This window comes from Plectropomus leopardus, chromosome 21 (assembly GCF_026936395.1).
Source record: "Plectropomus leopardus strain MGB_pleo_1.0 chromosome 21, ASM2693639v1, whole genome shotgun sequence".
NCBI lineage: Eukaryota > Metazoa > Chordata > Actinopteri > Perciformes > Serranidae > Plectropomus > Plectropomus leopardus.
Genome location: NC_142196.1, coordinates 17263992 through 17284281, shown reverse-complemented (window position 1 = coordinate 17284281; position 20290 = coordinate 17263992). Strand labels below are relative to the sequence as shown.

The 20290-nt window shown below is 39.6% G+C and overlaps 1 protein-coding gene across 1 annotated transcript in view; it reads left to right on the top strand.

The window, feature by feature from the left end:
• Positions 1-189: 189 nt before the first annotated feature.
• Positions 190-20290, top strand: part of bdh1 (3-hydroxybutyrate dehydrogenase 1) — a 58866-nt gene continuing 38765 nt past the window's right edge. Inside the window, exon 1 of the mRNA XM_088072331.1 lies at positions 190-505. Within this exon, the coding sequence (XP_087928457.1) occupies positions 293-505 (213 nt within the window). The 5' untranslated portion in view covers positions 190-292. The remainder of the gene's footprint in view (positions 506-20290) is intronic.

Genomic DNA, 20290 nt, shown 5'->3' with positions numbered 1-20290 from the left:
ATATTCTATATCAAGCCTTGATCTCTCCACTTCCCTTTTGCTGGATATAAGCCTATTTGACGCAAGATTTAAGAGGAAACCTCTAACTTTATGATTGCAGTTTTCCTTGCGCATGGTCTTCCAGTCCGCTGGGCGTAGGGGCGTCGTTACGTACAGGCGTCAGCACGCAGTGACATCACAACGTCATTTGGCAACTTTTAGCAACAAATTAGCCCGGCTGTAGCAACTTCCCCCGAAAAATATTTTGCAACACTGTTCTTCGTCAGGAAAGCAAAAACATTATTCTGGCAAGATGGCCCCGCTGCCTGTGCTTCGAGTGGCACTTCTGGTGTCATTTTCAGTGTTTCTGACTGTTGTGTTGGGTTTCGGACTGCCTGCTCTATTAAACATTGCGATGAGGATGGTGGGATTACCGGAGACGAGTGTAACCGAGTGCATAGTTGTGCTGTATTTACTTTTTGTGTTGTATGTGGCGACGCCTCGAATTCCTAGAGGATTTGTGGAGGTAAGCTTACAGTGTGGACTGTCATTTACAACACGGTGGTAAATAAATAAATGTCCTGAACATAGGCAAAAGTATGTATCGTAAAACACATTGTAGAGGGATGATATGTATCACAGCATCTGTTGAATATGTCACGTCGTTCGCAAAAGTTAAAATTAACGAATGTCTTGTGACTGCAAAGCCCCAGTTTGCCATAAAAAACCATGTAATGTCACAGGAAGTCTCTTGGGAATGTCATACTATTGTATTACAAGAAAAAAAAAATGAAGGAACAAGGTAAAGGCCCTATTAGGAAAAACAATGTCATGGTATAGTGTAATGTGAATATGCTATAGTAAAGTAAAGTAAATGGCATTTTAAAAGTTAAAACATCAATACATCAATAAATCATTATTGATGTAAAACATTGTTTTTTTCTAAGTGGTGAAACGTGTCATACTAAAGCAGTTATACAAAAGTTAAGTAGTATGCCAATAAAATTTCACTGAAGATTTTGTAATGCAGTATGTAGTTAAAAAGTCATTGCAATGTCATAGTACAAGTATGGCAAAAAAATATAGTGGGAAATTGAATACCATAGTGTTGCATAAAAACAGTCATAGTATAATACGTAAAAAAATAAAACCAAAGATGGTCAGTACAACATGTCAACAAAACGATCATAAAAGTCAAAGTAAACTATGTTGAGAGATAAAAAGGGGAATAATGTGAAAGGAAAAACATCAAAGATGTCATCAAACAGTATGTTGTAAAAAATAATCAGAAAAGCCACAGTACAGTAAGGTGACAGAAGTCATGGTATATTATGTTGAGAAATGTCTCAAATTTATCAAAGAGTGTACTATGTGTACTATGACAAAAATTAGTCTCAAATACCGTATGTCGAAAAAATGTTTAAAAAAAGTCAAAATACTGTATGTCATAAAAGATGATCAAAAAAGTTATAGTATGTTGGTTACATGATAATATCATAGTACAGTAGGTTAAAAAAGTGAATTGATTGTATAGTATGTTGTCATAAAACAAAGCAAAGACAACAAAGTCATATTGTAGTATGTCGTCCAGAATAGTACAAAAAAAGCCATATTATACCATGTTGTACAAAATGAAACAAATAACTCATAGTATAGTATGTCGCCCAAAATCATGAGTCAATGGCTGAAATGAACATAGTCGAGATACATCAATGTATAGCATGTGGAAAATGCAGCCAAAAACATAAAATACTATAACAGAATTAAAAAACCACCGGAGACAATAAAAAAACAAACAAAAAAAACAGCCAAAAACGTAATTTTGATGCACATCAAGAAAACATCAGAAAACAATATAGTATACTCTTAGACATTATGTATGGCCTTTTTTGGCCTTCATTTCCACTGTTGAGAAATGTCAAATTTTGACATGTAAAAATGATATACTATAGCCTGTAGAGACACGTAGTATGCAATATTAGAAATGAAGGTTAAAAATATGTCATTGTTTCGCATGGTGAAAAAATAACAGTAATAACAGGCAATAGTAGAGTATGTCGAAAAAAAGTCTAATTTTGACTGCTCCTAAAAATAGCTGAAAATTATGTAGAATATCTTGTAGAGACAATGTAGAGTAGTATATCGAAAAAGTCAAATTTTGACCCCTCCTAAAAATGGCTGGAAACGATGCAGAATAGCTCGTAGAGGCGCGTTATGTTACACCAAGTAGGAATTATGGACAAAAAAGGCCAAAAACCTCATAATTTAGCATGTCCAAAAAAATGGCCAACAAGGCAATAGTATAGTATGGCGAAAAAAGTCAAATTTTGACCCCTCCTAAAAATGGCTGGAAACGATGCAGAATAGCTCAGAGAGGCGTTATGTTACACCAAGTGGGAATTATGGACAAAAAGGCCAAAAACCTCATAATTTAGCATGTCCAAAAAAATGGCCAACAAGGCAATAGTATAGTATGGCGAAAAAAGTCAAATTTTGACCCCTCCTAAAAATGGCTGGAAAGGATGCAGAATAGCTCGTAGAGGCGCGTTATGTTACACCAAGTGGGAATTATGGACAAAAAAGGCCAAAAACCTCATAATTTAGCATGTCCAAAAAAATGGCCAACAAGGCAATAGTATAGTATGGCGAAAAAAGTCAAATTTTGACCCCTCCTAAAAATGGCTGGAAAGGATGCAGAATAGCTCGTGAAGGCGTATATGTTACACCAAGTGGGAATTATGGACAAAAAGGCCAAAAACCTCATAATTTAGCATGTCCAAAAAATGGCCAACAAGGCAATAGTATAGTATGGCGAAAAAAGTCAAATTTTGACCCCTCCTAAAATGGCTGGAAAGGATGCAGAATAGCTCGTAGAGGCGCGTTATGTTACACCAAGTGGGAATTATGGACAAAAAAGGCCAAAAACCTCATAATTTAGCATGTCCAAAAAAATGGCCAACAAGGCAATAGTATAGTATGGCGAAATAAGTCAAATTTTGACCCTCCTAAAATGGCTGGAAACGATGCAGAATAGCTCAGAGAGGCGCCGTTATGTTACACCAAGTGGGAATTATGGACAAAAAGGCCAAAAACCTCATAATTTAGCATGTCCAAAAAATGGCCAACAAGGCAATAGTATAGTATGGCGAAAAAAGTCAAATTTTGACCCCTCCTAAAATGGCTGGAAACGATGCAGAATAGCTCGTGAGAGGCGTAATGTTACACCAAGTGGGAATTATGGACAAAAAAGGCCAAAAACCTCATAATTTAGCATGTCCAAAAAAATGGCCAACAAGGCAATAGTATAGTATGGCGAAAAAGTCAAATTTTGACCCTCCTAAAAATGGCTGGAAACGATGCAGAATAGCTCGTGAGAGGCGGCGTTATGTTACACCAAGTGGGAATTATGGACAAAAAGGCCAAAAACCTCATAATTTAGCATGTCCAAAAAATGGCCAACAAGGCAATAGTATAGTATGGCGAAAAAAGTCAAATTTTGACCCCTCCTAAAATGGCTGGAAACGATGCAGAATAGCTCGTGAAGAGGCGGCGTTATGTTACACCAAGTGGGAATTATGGACAAAAAAGGCCAAAAACCTCATAATTTAGCATGTCCAAAAAATGGCCAACAAGGCAATAGTATAGTATGGCGAAAAAAGTCAAATTTTGACCCCTCCTAAAAATGGCTGGAAAGGATGCAGAATAGCTCGTAGAGGCACGTTATGTTACACCAAGTGGGAATTATGGACAAAAAGGCCAAAAACCTCATAATTTAGCATGTCCAAAAAATGGACAACAAGCAAATAGTATAATATGACCAAAAAAGTCAAATTTTGACCCCTCCTAAAAATGGCTGGAAACGATGCAGAATAGCTCGTAGAGGCGCGTTATGTTACACCAAGTGGGAATTATGGACAAAAAAGGCCAAAAACCTCATAATTTAGCATGTCCAAAAAAATGGCCAACAAGGCAATAGTATAGTATGGCGAAAAAGTCAAATTTTGACCCCTCCTAAAATGGCTGGAAAGGATGCAGAATAGCTCAGAGAGGCGTTATGTTACACCAAGTGGGAATTATGGACAAAAAAGGCCAAAAACCTCATAATTTAGCATGTCCAAAAAATGGCCAACAAGGCAATAGTATAGTATGGCGAAAAAAGTCAAATTTTGACCCCTCCTAAAATGGCTGGAAATGATGCAGAATAGCTCAGAGAGGCGTTATGTTACACCAAGTGGGAATTATGGACAAAAAGGCCAAAAACCTCATAATTTAGCATGTCCAAAAAAATGGCCAACAAGGCAATAGTATAGTATGGCGAAAAAAGTCAAATTTTGACCCCTCCTAAAAATGGCTGGAAACGATGCAGAATAGCTCGTAGAGGCGCCGTTATGTTACACCAAGTGGGAATTATGGACAAAAAGGCCAAAAACCTCATAATTTAGCATGTCCAAAAAAATGGCCAACAAGGCAATAGTATAGTATGGCGAAAAAAGTCAAATTTTGACCCCTCCTAAAAATGGCTGGAAACGATGCAGAATAGCTCAGAGAAGGCGGCGTTATGTTACACCAAGTGGGAATTATGGAAAAAAAAGGGCAAAAACCTCATAATTTAGCATGTCCAAAAAATGGCCAACAAGGCAATAGTATAGTATGGCGAAAAAGTCAAATTTTGACCCCTCCTAAAAATGGCTGGAAACGATGCAGAATAGCTCGTGAAAGGCGCGTTATGTTACACCAAGTGGGAATTATGGACAAAAAGGCCAAAACCTCATAATTTAGCATGTCCAAAAAATGGCCAACAAGGCAATAGTATAGTATGGCGAAAAAAGTCAAATTTTGACCCCTCCTAAAAATGGCTGGAAACGATGCAGAATAGCTCGTGAGAGGCGTGATGTAACACCAAGTGGGAATTATGGACAAAAAAGGCCAAAAACCTCATAATTTAGCATGTCCAAAAAAATGGCCAACAAGGCAATAGTATAGTATGGCGAAAAAAGTCAAATTTTGACCCCTCCTAAAAATGGCTGGAAACGATGCAGAATAGCTCAGAGAGGCGCGTTATGTTACACCAAGTGGGAATTATGGACAAAAAGGCCAAAAACCTCATAATTTAGCATGTCCAAAAAATGGCCAACAAGGCAATAGTATAGTATGGCGAAAAAAGTCAAATTTTGACCCCTCCTAAAATGGCTGGAAACGATGCAGAATAGCTCGTGAGGCGCCGTTATGTTACACCAAGTGGGAATTATGGACAAAAAGGCCAAAAACCTCATAATTTAGCATGTCCAAAAAATGGCCAACAAGGCAATAGTATAGTATGGCGAAAAAAGTCAAATTTTGACCCCTCCTAAAATGGCTGGAAACGATGCAGAATAGCTCAGAGAGGCGTTATGTTACACCAAGTGGGAATTATGGACAAAAAAGGCCCAAAACCTCATAATTTAGCATGTCCAAAAAATGGCCAACAAGGCAATAGTATAGTATGGCGAAAAAAGTCAAATTTTGACCCCTCCTAAAATGGCTGGAAACGATGCAGAATAGCTCTCAGAGAGGCGCCGTTATGTTACACCAAGTGGGAATTATGGACAAAAAGGCCCAAAACCTCATAATTTAGCATGTCCAAAAAATGGCCAACAAGGCAATAGTATAGTATGGCGAAAAAAGTCAAATTTTGACCCCTCCTAAAATGGCTGGAAACGATGCAGAATAGCTCAGAGAGGCGTTATGTTACACCAAGTGGGAATTATGGACAAAAAGGCCCAAAACCTCATAATTTAGCATGTCCAAAAAATGGCCAACAAGGCAATAGTATAGTATGGCGAAAAAAGTCAAATTTTGACCCCTCCTAAAATGGCTGGAAACGATGCAGAATAGCTCGAGAGGCGTTATGTTACACCAAGTGGGAATTATGGACAAAAAAGGCCCAAAACCTCATAATTTAGCATGTCCAAAAAAATGGCCAACAAGGCAATAGTATAGTATGGCGAAAAAAGTCAAATTTTGACCCCTCCTAAAATGGCTGGAAACGATGCAGAATAGCTCGTGAGGCGCGTTATGTTACACCAAGTGGGAATTATGGACAAAAAGGCCAAAACCTCATAATTTAGCATGTCCAAAAAAATGGCCAACAAGGCAATAGTATAGTATGGCGAAAAAGTCAAATTTTGACCCCTCCTAAAAATGGCTGGAAACGATGCAGAATAGCTCGTAGAGGCGCGTTATGTTACACCAAGTGGGAATTATGGACAAAAAAGGCCCAAAACCTCATAATTTAGCATGTCCAAAAAAATGGCCAACAAGGCAATAGTATAGTATGGCGAAAAAAGTCAAATTTTGACCCCTCCTAAAATGGCTGGAAACGATGCAGAATAGCTCAGAGAGGCGTTATGTTACACCAAGTGGGAATTATGGACAAAAAGGCCAAAAACCTCATAATTTAGCATGTCCAAAAAATGGCCAACAAGGCAATAGTATAGTATGGCGAAAAAAGTCAAATTTTGACCCCTCCTAAAAATGGCTGGAAACGATGCAGAATAGCTCGTAGAGGCGCGTTATGTTACACCAAGTGGGAATTATGGACAAAAAAGGGCCAAAAACCTCATAATTTAGCATGTCCAAAAAATGGCCAACAAGGCAATAGTATAGTATGGCGAAAAAGTCAAATTTTGACCCCTCCTAAAAATGGCTGGAAGCGATGCAGAATAGCTGCAGAGAGGCGCGTTATGTTACACCAAGTGGGAATTATGGACAAAAAGGCCCAAAACCTCATAATTTAGCATGTCCAAAAAATGGCCAACAAGGCAATAGTATAGTATGGCGAAAAAAGTCAAATTTTGACCCCTCCTAAAAATGGCTGGAAACGATGCAGAATAGCTCGTAGAGGCGCGTTATGTTACACCAAGTGGGAATTATGGACAAAAAAGGCCCAAAACCTCATAATTTAGCATGTCCAAAAAAATGGCCAACAAGGCAATAGTATAGTATGGCGAAAAAAGTCAAATTTTGACCCCTCCTAAAAATGGCTGGAAACGATGCAGAATAGCTCGTGAAGTAGCGTTATGTTACACCAAGTGGGAATTATGGACAAAAAAGGCCCAAAACCTCATAATTTAGCATGTCCAAAAAATGGCCAACAAGGCAATAGTATAGTATGGCGAAAAAAAGTCAAATTTTGACCCTCCTAAAAATGGCTGGAAACGATGCAGAATAGCTCAGAGAGGCGTTATGTTACACCAAGTGGGAATTATGGACAAAAAGGCCAAAACCTCATAATTTAGCATGTCCAAAAAAATGGCCAACAAGGCAATAGTATAGTATGGCGAAAAAAGTCAAATTTTGACCCCTCCTAAAATGGCTGGAAGCGATGCAGAATAGCTCAGAGGCGCGTTATGTTACACCAAGTGGGAATTATGGAAAAAAAGGCCCAAAACCTCATAATTTAGCATGTCCAAAAAAATGGCCAACAAGGCAATAGTATAGTATGGCGAAAAAAGTCAAATTTTGACCCCTCCTAAAAATGGCTGGAAACGATGCAGAATAGCTCGTAGAGGCGCGTTATGTTACACCAAGTGGGAATTATGGACAAAAAAGGCCCAAAACCTCATAATTTAGCATGTCCAAAAAAATGGCCAACAAGGCAATAGTATAGTATGGCGAAAAAAGTCAAATTTTGACCCCTCCTAAAATGGCTGGAAACGATGCAGAATAGCTCGTGAAGAGGCGCGTTATGTTACACCAAGTGGGAATTATGGACAAAAAAGGCCCAAAACCTCATAATTTAGCATGTCCAAAAAATGGCCAACAAGGCAATAGTATAGTATGGCGAAAAAAGTCAAATTTTGACCCCTCCTAAAATGGCTGGAAACGATGCAGAATAGCTCGTGAAGGCGCGTTATGTTACACCAAGTGGGAATTATGGACAAAAAGGCCCAAAACCTCATAATTTAGCATGTCCAAAAAATGGCCAACAAGGCAATAGTATAGTATGGCGAAAAAAGTCAAATTTTGACCCCTCCTAAAAATGGCTGGAAACGATGCAGAATAGCTCGTGAGAGCGTTATGTTACACCAAGTGGGAATTATGGACAAAAAAGGCCCAAAACCTCATAATTTAGCATGTCCAAAAAAATGGCCAACAAGGCAATAGTATAGTATGGCGAAAAAAGTCAAATTTTGACCCCTCCTAAAAATGGCTGGAAACGATGCAGAATAGCTCGTGAAGGCGTTATGTTACACCAAGTGGGAATTATGGACAAAAAAGGCCCAAAACCTCATAATTTAGCATGTCCAAAAAATGGCCAACAAGGCAATAGTATAGTATGGCGAAAAAAGTCAAATTTTGACCCCTCCTAAAATGGCTGGAAGCGATGCAGAATAGCTCGTGAGGCGGCGTTATGTTACACCAAGTGGGAATTATGGACAAAAAGGCCCAAAACCTCATAATTTAGCATGTCCAAAAAAATGGCCAACAAGGCAATAGTATAGTATGGCGAAAAAAGTCAAATTTTGACCCCTCCTAAAATGGCTGGAAAGCGATGCAGAATAGCTCAGAGAGGCGCGTTATGTTACACCAAGTGGGAATTATGGACAAAAAAGGCCAAAAACCTCATAATTTAGCATGTCCAAAAAAATGGCCAACAAGGCAATAGTATAGTATGGCGAAAAAAGTCAAATTTTGACCCCTCCTAAAAATGGCTGGAAACGATGCAGAATAGCTCGTAGAGGCGCGTTATGTTACACCAAGTGGGAATTATGGACAAAAAGGCCCAAAACCTCATAATTTAGCATGTCCAAAAAATGGCCAACAAGGCAATAGTATAGTATGGCGAAAAAGTCAAATTTTGACCCCTCCTAAAATGGCTGGAAACGATGCAGAATAGCTCGTGAGGCGCGTTATGTTACACCAAGTGGGAATTATGGACAAAAAAGGCCAAAACCTCATAATTTAGCATGTCCAAAAAATGGCCAACAAGGCAATAGTATAGTATGGCGAAAAAAGTCAAATTTTGACCCCTCCTAAAAATGGCTGGAAACGATGCAGAATAGCTCGTGAGAGGCGCCGTTATGTTACACCAAGTGGGAATTATGGACAAAAAGGCCCAAAACCTCATAATTTAGCATGTCCAAAAAATGGCCAACAAGGCAATAGTATAGTATGGCGAAAAAAGTCAAATTTTGACCCCTCCTAAAAATGGCTGGAAACTTGATGCAGAATATCTCGTAGAGGCGCGATATGTTACACCAAGTGGGAATTATGGACAAAAAAGGCCCAAAACCTCATAATTTAGCATGTCCAAAAAAAATGGCCAACAAGGCAATAGTATAGTATGGCGAAAAAAGTCAAATTTTGACCCGTCCTAAAATGGCTGGAAGCTTGATGCAGAATAGCTCAGAGAGGCGCGTTATGTTACACCAAGTGGGAATTATGGACAAAAAAGGCCAAAACCTCATAATTTAGCATGTCCAAAAAAATGGCCAACAAGGCAATAGTATAGTATGGCGAAAAAAGTCAAATTTTGACCCCTCCTAAAATGGCTGGAAAGGATGCAGAATAGCTCGTGAGGCGGCGTTATGTTACACCAAGTGGGAATTATGGACAAAAAAGGCCCAAAACCTCATAATTTAGCATGTCCAAAAAATGGCCAACAAAGGCAATAGTATAGTATGGCGAAAAAAGTCAAATTTTGACCCCTCCTAAAAATGGCTGGAAACGATGCAGAATAGCTCGTAGAGGCGCGTTATGTTACACCAAGTGGGAATTATGGACAAAAAAGCCCAAAACCTCATAATTTAGCATGTCCAAAAAATGGCCAACAAGGCAATAGTATAGTATGGCGAAAAAGTCAAATTTTGACCCCTCCTAAAAATGGCTGGAAACGATGCAGAATAGCTCAGAAGTAGCGTTATGTTACACCAAGTGGGAATTATGGACAAAAAAGGCCCAAAACCTCATAATTTAGCATGTCCAAAAAATGGCCAACAAGGCAATAGTATAGTATGGCGAAAAAGTCAAATTTTGACCCCTCCTAAAAATGGCTGGAAAGGATGCAGAATAGCTCGTAGAGTAGCGTTATGTTACACCAAGTGGGAATTATGGACAAAAAGGCCCAAAACCTCATAATTTAGCATGTCCAAAAAATGGCCAACAAGGCAATAGTATAGTATGGCGAAAAAAAGTCAAATTTTGACCCCTCCTAAAATGGCTGGAAGCGATGCAGAATAGCTCGTGAAAGGCGTTATGTTACACCAAGTGGGAATTATGGACAAAAAGGCCCAAAACCTCACAATTTAGCATGTCCAAAAAAATGGCCAACAAGGCAATAGTATAGTATGGCGAAAAAAGTCAAATTTTGACCCCTCCTAAAAATGGCTGGAAACGATGCAGAATAGCTCGTAGAGGCGCGAGATGGTACACCAAGAGGGAATTGTGGACAAAAAGGCCCAAAACCTCATAATTTAGCATGTCCAAAAAATGGCCAACAAGGCAATAGTATAGTATGGCGAAAAAAGTCAAATTTTGACCCCTCCTAAAATGGCTGGAAACGATGCAGAATAGCTCAGAGAGGCGCGTTATGTTACACCAAGTGGGAATTATGGACAAAAAAGGCCCAAAACCTCATAATTTAGCATGTCCAAAAAATGGCCAACAAGGCAATAGTATAGTATGGCGAAAAAAGTCAAATTTTGACCCCTCCTAAAATGGCTGGAAACTTGATGCAGAATAGCTCGTGAGAGGCGTTATGTTACACCAAGTGGGAATTATGGACAAAAAGGCCCAAAACCTCATAATTTAGCATGTCCAAAAAATGGCCAACAAGGCAATAGTATAGTATGGCGAAAAAAAGTCAAATTTTGACCCCTCCTAAAAATGGCTGGAAACTTGATGCAGAATAGCTCGTGAGGCGCGTCATGTTACACCAAGTGGGAATTATGGACAAAAAAGGCCAAAATCCTCATAATTTAGCATGTCCAAAAAAATGGCCAACAAGGCAATAGTATAGTATGGCGAAAAAAGTCAAATTTTGACCCCTCCTAAAAATGGCTGGAAACGATGCAGAATAGCTCGTAGAGGCGTTATGTTACACCAAGTGGGAATTATGGACAAAAAGGCCCAAAACCTCATAATTTAGCATGTCCAAAAAAATGGCCAACAAGGCAATAGTATAGTATGGCGAAAAAAAGTCAAATTTTGACCCCTCCTAAAAATGGCTGGAAACTTGATGCAGAATAGCTCGTGAGGCGCGTTATGTTACACCAAGTGGGAATTATGGACAAAAAGGCCCAAAACCTCATAATTTAGCATGTCCAAAAAATGGCCAACAAGGCAATAGTATAGTATGGCGAAAAAAGTCAAATTTTGACCCCTCCTAAAAATGGCTGGAAACGATGCAGAATAGCTCGTAGAGGCGCGTTATGTTACACCAAGTGGGAATTATGGACAAAAAGGCCCAAAACCTCATAATTTAGCATGTCCAAAAAATGGCCAACAAGGCAATAGTATAGTATGGCGAAAAAAGTCAAATTTTGACCCCTCCTAAAAATGGCTGGAAACGATGCAGAATAGCTCAGAGAGGCGTTATGTTACACCAAGTGGGAATTATGGACAAAAAGGCCCAAAACCTCATAATTTAGCATGTCCAAAAAATGGCCAACAAGGCAATAGTATAGTATGGCGAAAAAAGTCAAATTTTGACCCCTCCTAAAAATGGCTGGAAACGATGCAGAATAGCTCGTGAAAGCGCGTTATGTTACACCAAGTGGGAATTATGGACAAAAAGGCCCAAAACCTCATAATTTAGCATGTCCAAAAAATGGCCAACAAGGCAATAGTATAGTATGGCGAAAAAAGTCAAATTTTGACCCCTCCTAAAATGGCTGGAAACTTGTATGCAGAATAGCTCAGTGAAGGCTTTATGTAACACCAAGTGAGAATCATGGACAAAAAAGGCCCAAAACCTCATAATTTAGCATGTCCAAAAAAATGGCCAACAAGGCAATAGTATAGTATGGCGAAAAAAGTCAAATTTTGACCCCTCCTAAAAATGGCTGGAAACGATGCAGAATAGCTCGTGGAGGCGCGTTATGTTACACCAAGTGGGAATTATGGACAAAAAGGCCCAAAACCTCATAATTTAGCATGTCCAAAAAAATGGCCAACAAGGCAATAGTATAGTATGGCGAAAAAGTCAAATTTTGACCCCTCCTAAAAATGGCTGGAAAGCGATGCAGAATAGCTCGTGAAGTAGCGTTATGATAAACCAAGTGTAAATTATGGACAAAAAAGGCCCAAAACCTCATAATTTAGCATGTCCAAAAAAATGGCCAACAAGGCAATAGTATAGTATGGCGAAAAAAGTCAAATTTTGACCCCTCCTAAAAATGGCTGGAAACGATGCAGAATAGCTCGTGAAGTAGCGTTATGTTACACCAAGTGGGAATTATGGACAAAAAAGGCCAAAACCTCATAATTTAGCATGTCCAAAAAAATGGCCAACAAGGCAATAGTATAGTATGGCGAAAAAAAGTCAAATTTTGACCCCTCCTAAAATGGCTGGAAAGCGATGCAGAATAGCTCGTGAGACGCGTTATGTTACACCAAGTCGGAATTATAGACAAAAAAAGGCCAAAAACCTCATAATTTAGCATGTCCAAAAAAATGGCCAACAAGGCAATAGTATAGTATGGCGAAAAAAGTCAAATTTTGACCCCTCCTAAAATGGCTGGAAAGCGATGCAGAATAGCTCGTGAAGGCGTTATGTTACACCAAGTGGGAATTATGGACAAAAAAGGCCCAAAACCTCATAATTTAGCATGTCCAAAAAATGGCCAACAAGGCAATAGTATAGTATGGCGAAAAAAGTCAAATTTTGACCCCTCCTAAAAATGGCTGGAAAGGATGCAGAGTAGCTCGTAGAGGCGCGTTATGTTACACCAAGTGGGAATTATGGACAAAAAGGCCCAAAACCTCATAATTTAGCATGTCCAAAAAATGGCCAACAAGGCAATAGTATAGTATGGCGAAAAAAGTCAAATTTTGACCCCTCCTAAAATGGCTGGAAAGCGATGCAGAATAGCTCGTGAAGAGGCGTTATGTTACACCAAGTGGGAATTATGGACAAAAAAGGCCCAAAACCTCATAATTTAGCATGTCCAAAAAATGGCCAACAAGGCAATAGTATAGTATGGCGAAAAAAAGTCAAATTTTGACCCCTCCTAAAATGGCTGGAAACGATGCAGAATAGCTCGAGAGGCGTTATGTTACACCAAGTGGGAATTATGGACAAAAAAGGCCAAAACCTCATAATTTAGCATGTCCAAAAATGGCCAACAAGGCAATAGTATAGTATGGCGAAAAAAGTCAAATTTTGACCCCTCCTAAAAATGGCTGGAAGCGATGCAGAATAGCTCGTGAGAGGCGTTATGTTACACCAAGGGGGAATTATGGACAAAAAAGGCCAAAAACCTCATAATTTAGCATGTCCAAAAAAATGGCCAACAAGGCAATAGTATAGTATGGCGAAAAAAGTCAAATTTTGACCCCTCCTAAAAATGGCTGGAAAGCGATGCAGAATAGCTCGTGAAGGCGCGTTATGTTACACCAAGTGGGAATTATGGACAAAAAAGGCCCAAAACCTCATAATTTAGCATGTCCAAAAAATGGCCAACAAAGGCAATAGTATAGTATGGCGAAAAAAGTCAAATTTTGACCCCTCCTAAAATGGCTGGAAGCGATGCAGAATAGCTCGTGAAAGGCGTTATGTTACACCAAGTGGGAATTATGGACAAAAAGGCCCAAAACCTCATAATTTAGCATGTCCAAAAAATGGCCAACAAGGCAATAGTATAGTATGGCGAAAAAAGTCAAATTTTGACCCCTCCTAAAAATGGCTGGAAAGCGATGCAGAATAGCTCGTGAAGTAGCGTTATGTTACACCAAGTGGGAATTATGGACAAAAAGGCCAAAAACCTCATAATTTAGCATGTCCAAAAAAATGGCCAACAAGGCAATAGTATAGTATGGCGAAAAAAGTCAAATTTTGACACCTCCTAAAATGGCTGGAAGCGATGCAGAATAGCTCGTGAAGTAGCGTTATGTTACACCAAGTGGGAATTATGGACAAAAAAGGCCAAAACCTCATAATTTAGCATGTCCAAAAAATGGCCAACAAGGCAATAGTATAGTATGGCGAAAAAAGTCAAATTTTGACCGCTCGGAAAAACGGCGGGAAAGGATGCAGAATAGCTCGTGGAGGCGCGTTATGTTACACCAAGTGGGAATTATGGACAAAAAGGCCCAAAACCTCATAATTTAGCATGTCCAAAAAATGGCCAACAAGGCAATAGTATAGTATGGCGAAAAAAGTCAAATTTTGACCCCTCCTAAAATGGCTGGAAGCGATGCAGAATAGCTCGTGAAGCGGCGTTATGTTACACCAAGTGGGAATTATGGACAAAAAGGCCCAAAACCTCATAATTTAGCATGTCCAAAAAATGGCCAACAAGGCAATAGTATAGTATGGCTGAAAAAAGTCAAATTTTGACCCCTCCTAAAATGGCTGGAAACGATGCAGAATAGCTCGTGAAGGCGCGTTATGTTACACCAAGTGGGAATTATGGACAAAAAAGGCCCAAAACCTCATAATTTAGCATGTCCAAAAAAATGGCCAACACGGCAAAAGTATAGTACGGCGAAACAAGTCAAATTTTGACCCCTCCTAAAAATGGCTGGAAGCGATGCAGAATAGCTCGTGAAGTAGCGTTATGTTACACCAAGTGGGAATTATGGACAAAAAGGCCAAAAAACACATAATTTAGCATGTCCAAAAAAATGGCCAACAAGGCAATAGTATAGTATGGCGAAAAAAGTCAAATTTTGACCCCTCCTAAAAATGGCTGGAAAGCGATGCAGAATAGCTCGTGAAGCGCGTTATGTTACACCAAGTGGGAATTATGGACAAAAAGGCCAAAACCTCATAATTTAGCATGTCCAAAAAATGGCCAACAAGGCAATAGTATAGTATGGCGAAAAAAGTCAAATTTTGACCCCTCCTAAAATGGCTGGAAACGATGCAGAATAGCTCGTGAAAGGCGTTATGTTACACCAAGTGGGAATTATGGACAAAAAAGGCCCAAAACCTCATAATTTAGCATGTCCAAAAAATGGCCAACAAGGCAATAGTATAGTATGGCGAAAAAGTCAAATTTTGACCCCTCCTAAAAATGGCTGGAAGCGATGCAGAATAGCTCGTGAAGCGCCGTTATGTTACACCAAGTGGGAATTATGGACAAAAAAGGCCCAAAACCTCATAATTTAGCATGTCCAAAAAATGGCCAACAAGGCAATAGTATAGTATGGCGAAAAAAGTCAAATTTTGACCCCTCCTAAAAATGGCTGGAAACGATGCAGAATAGCTCGTGAAGAGGCGTTATGTTACACCAAGTGGGAATTATGGACAAAAAGGCCCAAAACCTCATAATTTAGCATGTCCAAAAAATGGCCAACAAGGCAATAGTATAGTATGGCGAAAAAAGTCAAATTTTGACCCCTCCTAAAAATGGCTGGAAGCGATGCAGAATAGCTCGTGAAGGCGCGTTATGTTACACCAAGTGGGAATTATGGACAAAAAGGCCCAAAACCTCATAATTTAGCATGTCCAAAAAATGGCCAACAAGGCAATAGTATAGTATGGCGAAAAAGTCAAATTTTGACCCCTCCTAAAAATGGCTGGAAACGATGCAGAATAGCTCGTGAAGCGCCGTTATGTTACACCAAGTGGGAATTATGGACAAAAAAGGCCCAAAACCTCATAATTTAGCATGTCCAAAAAATGGCCAACAAGGCAATAGTATAGTATGGCGAAAAAAGTCAAATTTTGACCCCTCCTAAAAATGGCTGGAAGCGATGCAGAATAGCTCGTGAAGCGCGTTATGTTACACCAAGTGGGAATTATGGACAAAAAGGCCAAAACCTCATAATTTAGCATGTCCAAAAAATGGCCAACAAGGCAATAGTATAGTATGGCGAAAAAAGTCAAATTTTGACCCCTCCTAAAATGGCTGGAAGCTTGATGCAGAATAGCTCGTGAAGCGCGTTATGTTACACCAAGTGGGAATTATGGACAAAAAGGCCCCAATCCTCATAATTCAGCATGTTCAAAAAATGGCCAAAACAGCAATAGTATAGTATGGCGAAAAAAGTCAAATTTTGACCCCTCCTAATAATGGCTGGAAACGATGCAGAATAGCTCGTAGAGGCGCGTTATGTTACACCAAGTGGGAATTATGGACAAAAAAGGCCCAAAACCTCATAATTTAGCATGTCCAAAAAAATGGCCAACAAGGCAATAGTATAGTATGGCGAAAAAAGTCAAATTTTGACCCCTCCTAAAAATGGCTGGAAACGATGCAGAATAGCTCGTGAAGTAGCGTTATGTTACACCAAGTGGGAATTATGGACAAAAAGGCCCAAAACCTCATAATTTAGCATGTCCAAAAAATGGCCAACAAGGCAATAGTATAGTATGGCGAAAAAAGTCAAATTTTGACCCCTCCTAAAAATGGCTGGAAAGCGATGCAGAATAGCTCGTGAAAGGCGTTATGTTACACCAAGTGGGAATTATGGACAAAAAGGCCCAAAACCTCATAATTTAGCATGTCCAAAAAATGGCCAACAAGGCAATAGTATAGTATGGCGAAAAAAGTCAAATTTTGACCCCTCCTAAAATGGCTGGAAACTTGATGCAGAATAGCTCGTGAAGGCGCGTTATGTTACACCAAGTGGGAATTATGGACAAAAAGGCCCAAAACCTCATAATTTAGCATGTCCAAAAAATGGCCAACAAGGCAATAGTATAGTATGGCGAAAAAAGTCAAATTTTGACCCCTCCTAAAATGGCTGAAAAGGATGCAGAATAGCTCGTAGAGGCGCGTTATGTTACACCAAGTGGGAATTATGGACAAAAAAGGCCCAAAACCTCATAATTTAGCATGTCCAAAAAAATGGCCAACAAGGCAATAGTATAGTATGGCGAAAAAAGTCAAATTTTGACCCCTCCTAAAAATGGCTGGAAACTTGATGCAGAATAGCTCGTGAAGAGGCGTTATGTTACACCAAGTGGGAATTATGGACAAAAAAGGCCCAAAACCTCATAATTTAGCATGTCCAAAAAATGGCCAACAAGGCAATAGTATAGTATGGCGAAAAAAGTCAAATTTTGACCCCTCCTAAAAATGGCTGGAAACTTGATGCAGAATAGCTCGTGAAGGCGCGTTATGTTACACCAAGTGGGAATTATGGACAAAAAGGCCAAAACCTCATAATTTAGCATGTCCAAAAAAATGGCCAACAAGGCAATAGTATAGTATGGCGAAAAAAGTCAAATTTTGACCCCTCCTAAAAATGGCTGGAAACTTGATGCAGAATAGCTCAGTGAGGCGCCGTTATGTTACACCAAGTGGGAATTATGGACAAAAAAGGCCAAAACCTCATAATTTAGCATGTCCAAAAAATGGCCAACAAGGCAATAGTATAGTATGGCGAAAAAAGTCAAATTTTGACCCCTCCTAAAATGGCTGGAAAGCGATGCAGAATAGCTCGTGAAGGCGTTATGTTACACCAAGTGGGAATTATGGACAAAAAGGCCCAAAACCTCATAATTTAGCATGTCCAAAAAATGGCCAACAAGGCAATAGTATAGTATGGCGAAAAAAGTCAAATTTTGACCCCTCCTAAAATGGCTGGAAGCGATGCAGAATAGCTCGTGAGGCGCGTTATGTTACACCAAGTGGGAATTATGGACAAAAAGGCCCAAAACCTCATAATTTAGCATGTCCAAAAAATGGCCAACAAGGCAATAGTATAGTATGGCGAAAAAAGTCAAATTTTGACCCCTCCTAAAATGGCTGGAAGCGATGCAGAATAGCTCGTGAAAGGCGTTATGTTACACCAAGTGGGAATTATGGACAAAAAGGCCCAAAACCTCATAATTTAGCATGTCCAAAAAAATGGCCAACAAGGCAATAGTATAGTATGGCGAAAAAAGTCAAATTTTGACCCCTCCTAAAAATGGCTGGAAGCGATGCAGAATAGCTCGTGAGGCGCGTTATGTTACACCAAGTGGGAATTATGGACAAAAAGGCCCAAAACCTCATAATTTAGCATGTCCAAAAAAATGGCCAACAAGGCAATAGTATAGTATGGCGAAAAAAGTCAAATTTTGACCCCTCCTAAAATGGCTGGAAACGATGCAGAATAGCTCGTGAGGCGCGTTATGTTACACCAAGTGGGAATTATGGACAAAAAAGGCCCAAAACCTCATAATTTAGCATGTCCAAAAAATGGCCAACAAGGCAATAGTATAGTATGGCGAAAAAAAGTCAAATTTTGACCCCTCCTAAAAATGGCTGGAAACGATGCAGAATAGCTCGTGAAGCGGCGTTATGTTACACCAAGTGGGAATTATGGACAAAAAGGCCCAAAACCTCATAATTTAGCATGTCCAAAAAATGGCCAACAAGGCAATAGTATAGTATGGCGAAAAAGTCAAATTTTGACCCCTCCTAAAAATGGCTGGAAGCGATGCAGAATAGCTCGTGAAGTAGCGTTATGTTACACCAAGTGGGAATTATGGACAAAAAGGCCAAAACCTCATAATTTAGCATGTCCAAAAAATGGCCAACAAGGCAATAGTATAGTATGGCGAAAAAAGTCAAATTTTGACCCCTCCTAAAAATGGCTGGAAAGCTTGATGCAGAATAGCTCAGAGAGGCGGCGTTATGTTACACCAAGTGGGAATTATGGACAAAAAGGCCCAAAACCTCATAATTTAGCATGTCCAAAAAATGGCCAACAAGGCAATAGTATAGTATGGCGAAAAAAGTCAAATTTTGACCCCTCCTAAAATGGCTGGAAAGCGATGCAGAATAGCTCGTGAAAGAGGCGTTATGTTACACCAAGTGGGAATTATGGACAAAAAAGGCCCAAAACCTCATAATTTAGCATGTCCAAAAAATGGCCAACAAGGCAATAGTATAGTATGGCGAAAAAAGTCAAATTTTGACCCCTCCTAAAATGGCTGGAAACTTGATGCAGAATAGCTCGTGAAGTAGCGTTATGTTACACCAAGTGGGAATTATGGACAAAAGGCCCAAAACCTCATAATTTAGCATGTCCAAAAAATGGCCAACAAGGCAATAGTATAGTATGGCGAAAAAAGTCAAATTTTGACCCCTCCTAAAAATGGCTGGAAAGCTTGATGCAGAATAGCTCGTGAAGTAGCGTTATGTTACACCAAGTGGGAATTATGGACAAAAAGGCCCAAAACCTCATAATTTAGCATGTCCAAAAAATGGCCAACAAGGCAATAGTATAGTATGGCGAAAAAAGTCAAATTTTGACCCCTCCTAAAAATGGCTGGAAGCTTGATGCAGAATAGCTCGTGAAGTAGCGTTATGTTACACCAAGTGGGAATTATGGACAAAAAAGGCCAAAACCTCATAATTTAGCATGTCCAAAAATGGCCAACAAGGCAATAGTATAGTATGGCGAAAAAAGTCAAATTTTGACCCCTCCTAAAATGGCTGGAAGCTTGATGCAGAATAGCTCGTGAAGCGCGTTATGTTACACCAAGTGGGAATTATGGACAAAAAGGCCAAAACCTCATAATTTAGCATGTCAAAAAATGGCCAACAAGGCAATAGTATAGTATGGCGAAAAAAGTCAAATTTTGACCCCTCCTAAAAATGGCTGGAAAGCGATGCAGAATAGCTCGTGAAGTAGCGTTATGTTACACCAAGTGGGAATTATGGACAAAAAGGCCCAAAACCTCATAATTTAGCATGTCCAAAAAAATGGCCAACAAGGCAATAGTATAGTATGGCGAAAAAAGTCAAATTTTGACCCCTCCTAAAAATGGCTGGAAAGCGATGCAGAATAGCTCGTGAAAGCGCGTTATGTTACACCAAGTGGGAATTATGGACAAAAAAGGCCCAAAACCTCATAATTTAGCATGTCCAAAAAATGGCCAACAAGGCAATAGTATAGTATGGCGAAAAAAGTCAAATTTTGACCCCTCCTAAAATGGCTGGAAACGATGCAGAATAGCTCGTGAGGCGCGTTATGTTACACCAAGTGGGAATTATGGACAAAAAGGCCCAAAACCTCATAATTTAGCATGTCCAAAAAATGGCCAACAAGGCAATAGTATAGTATGGCGAAAAAAGTCAAATTTTGACCCCTCCTAAAAATGGCTGGAAGCGATGCAGAATAGCTCGTGAGAGGCGTTATGTTACACCAAGTGGGAATTATGGACAAA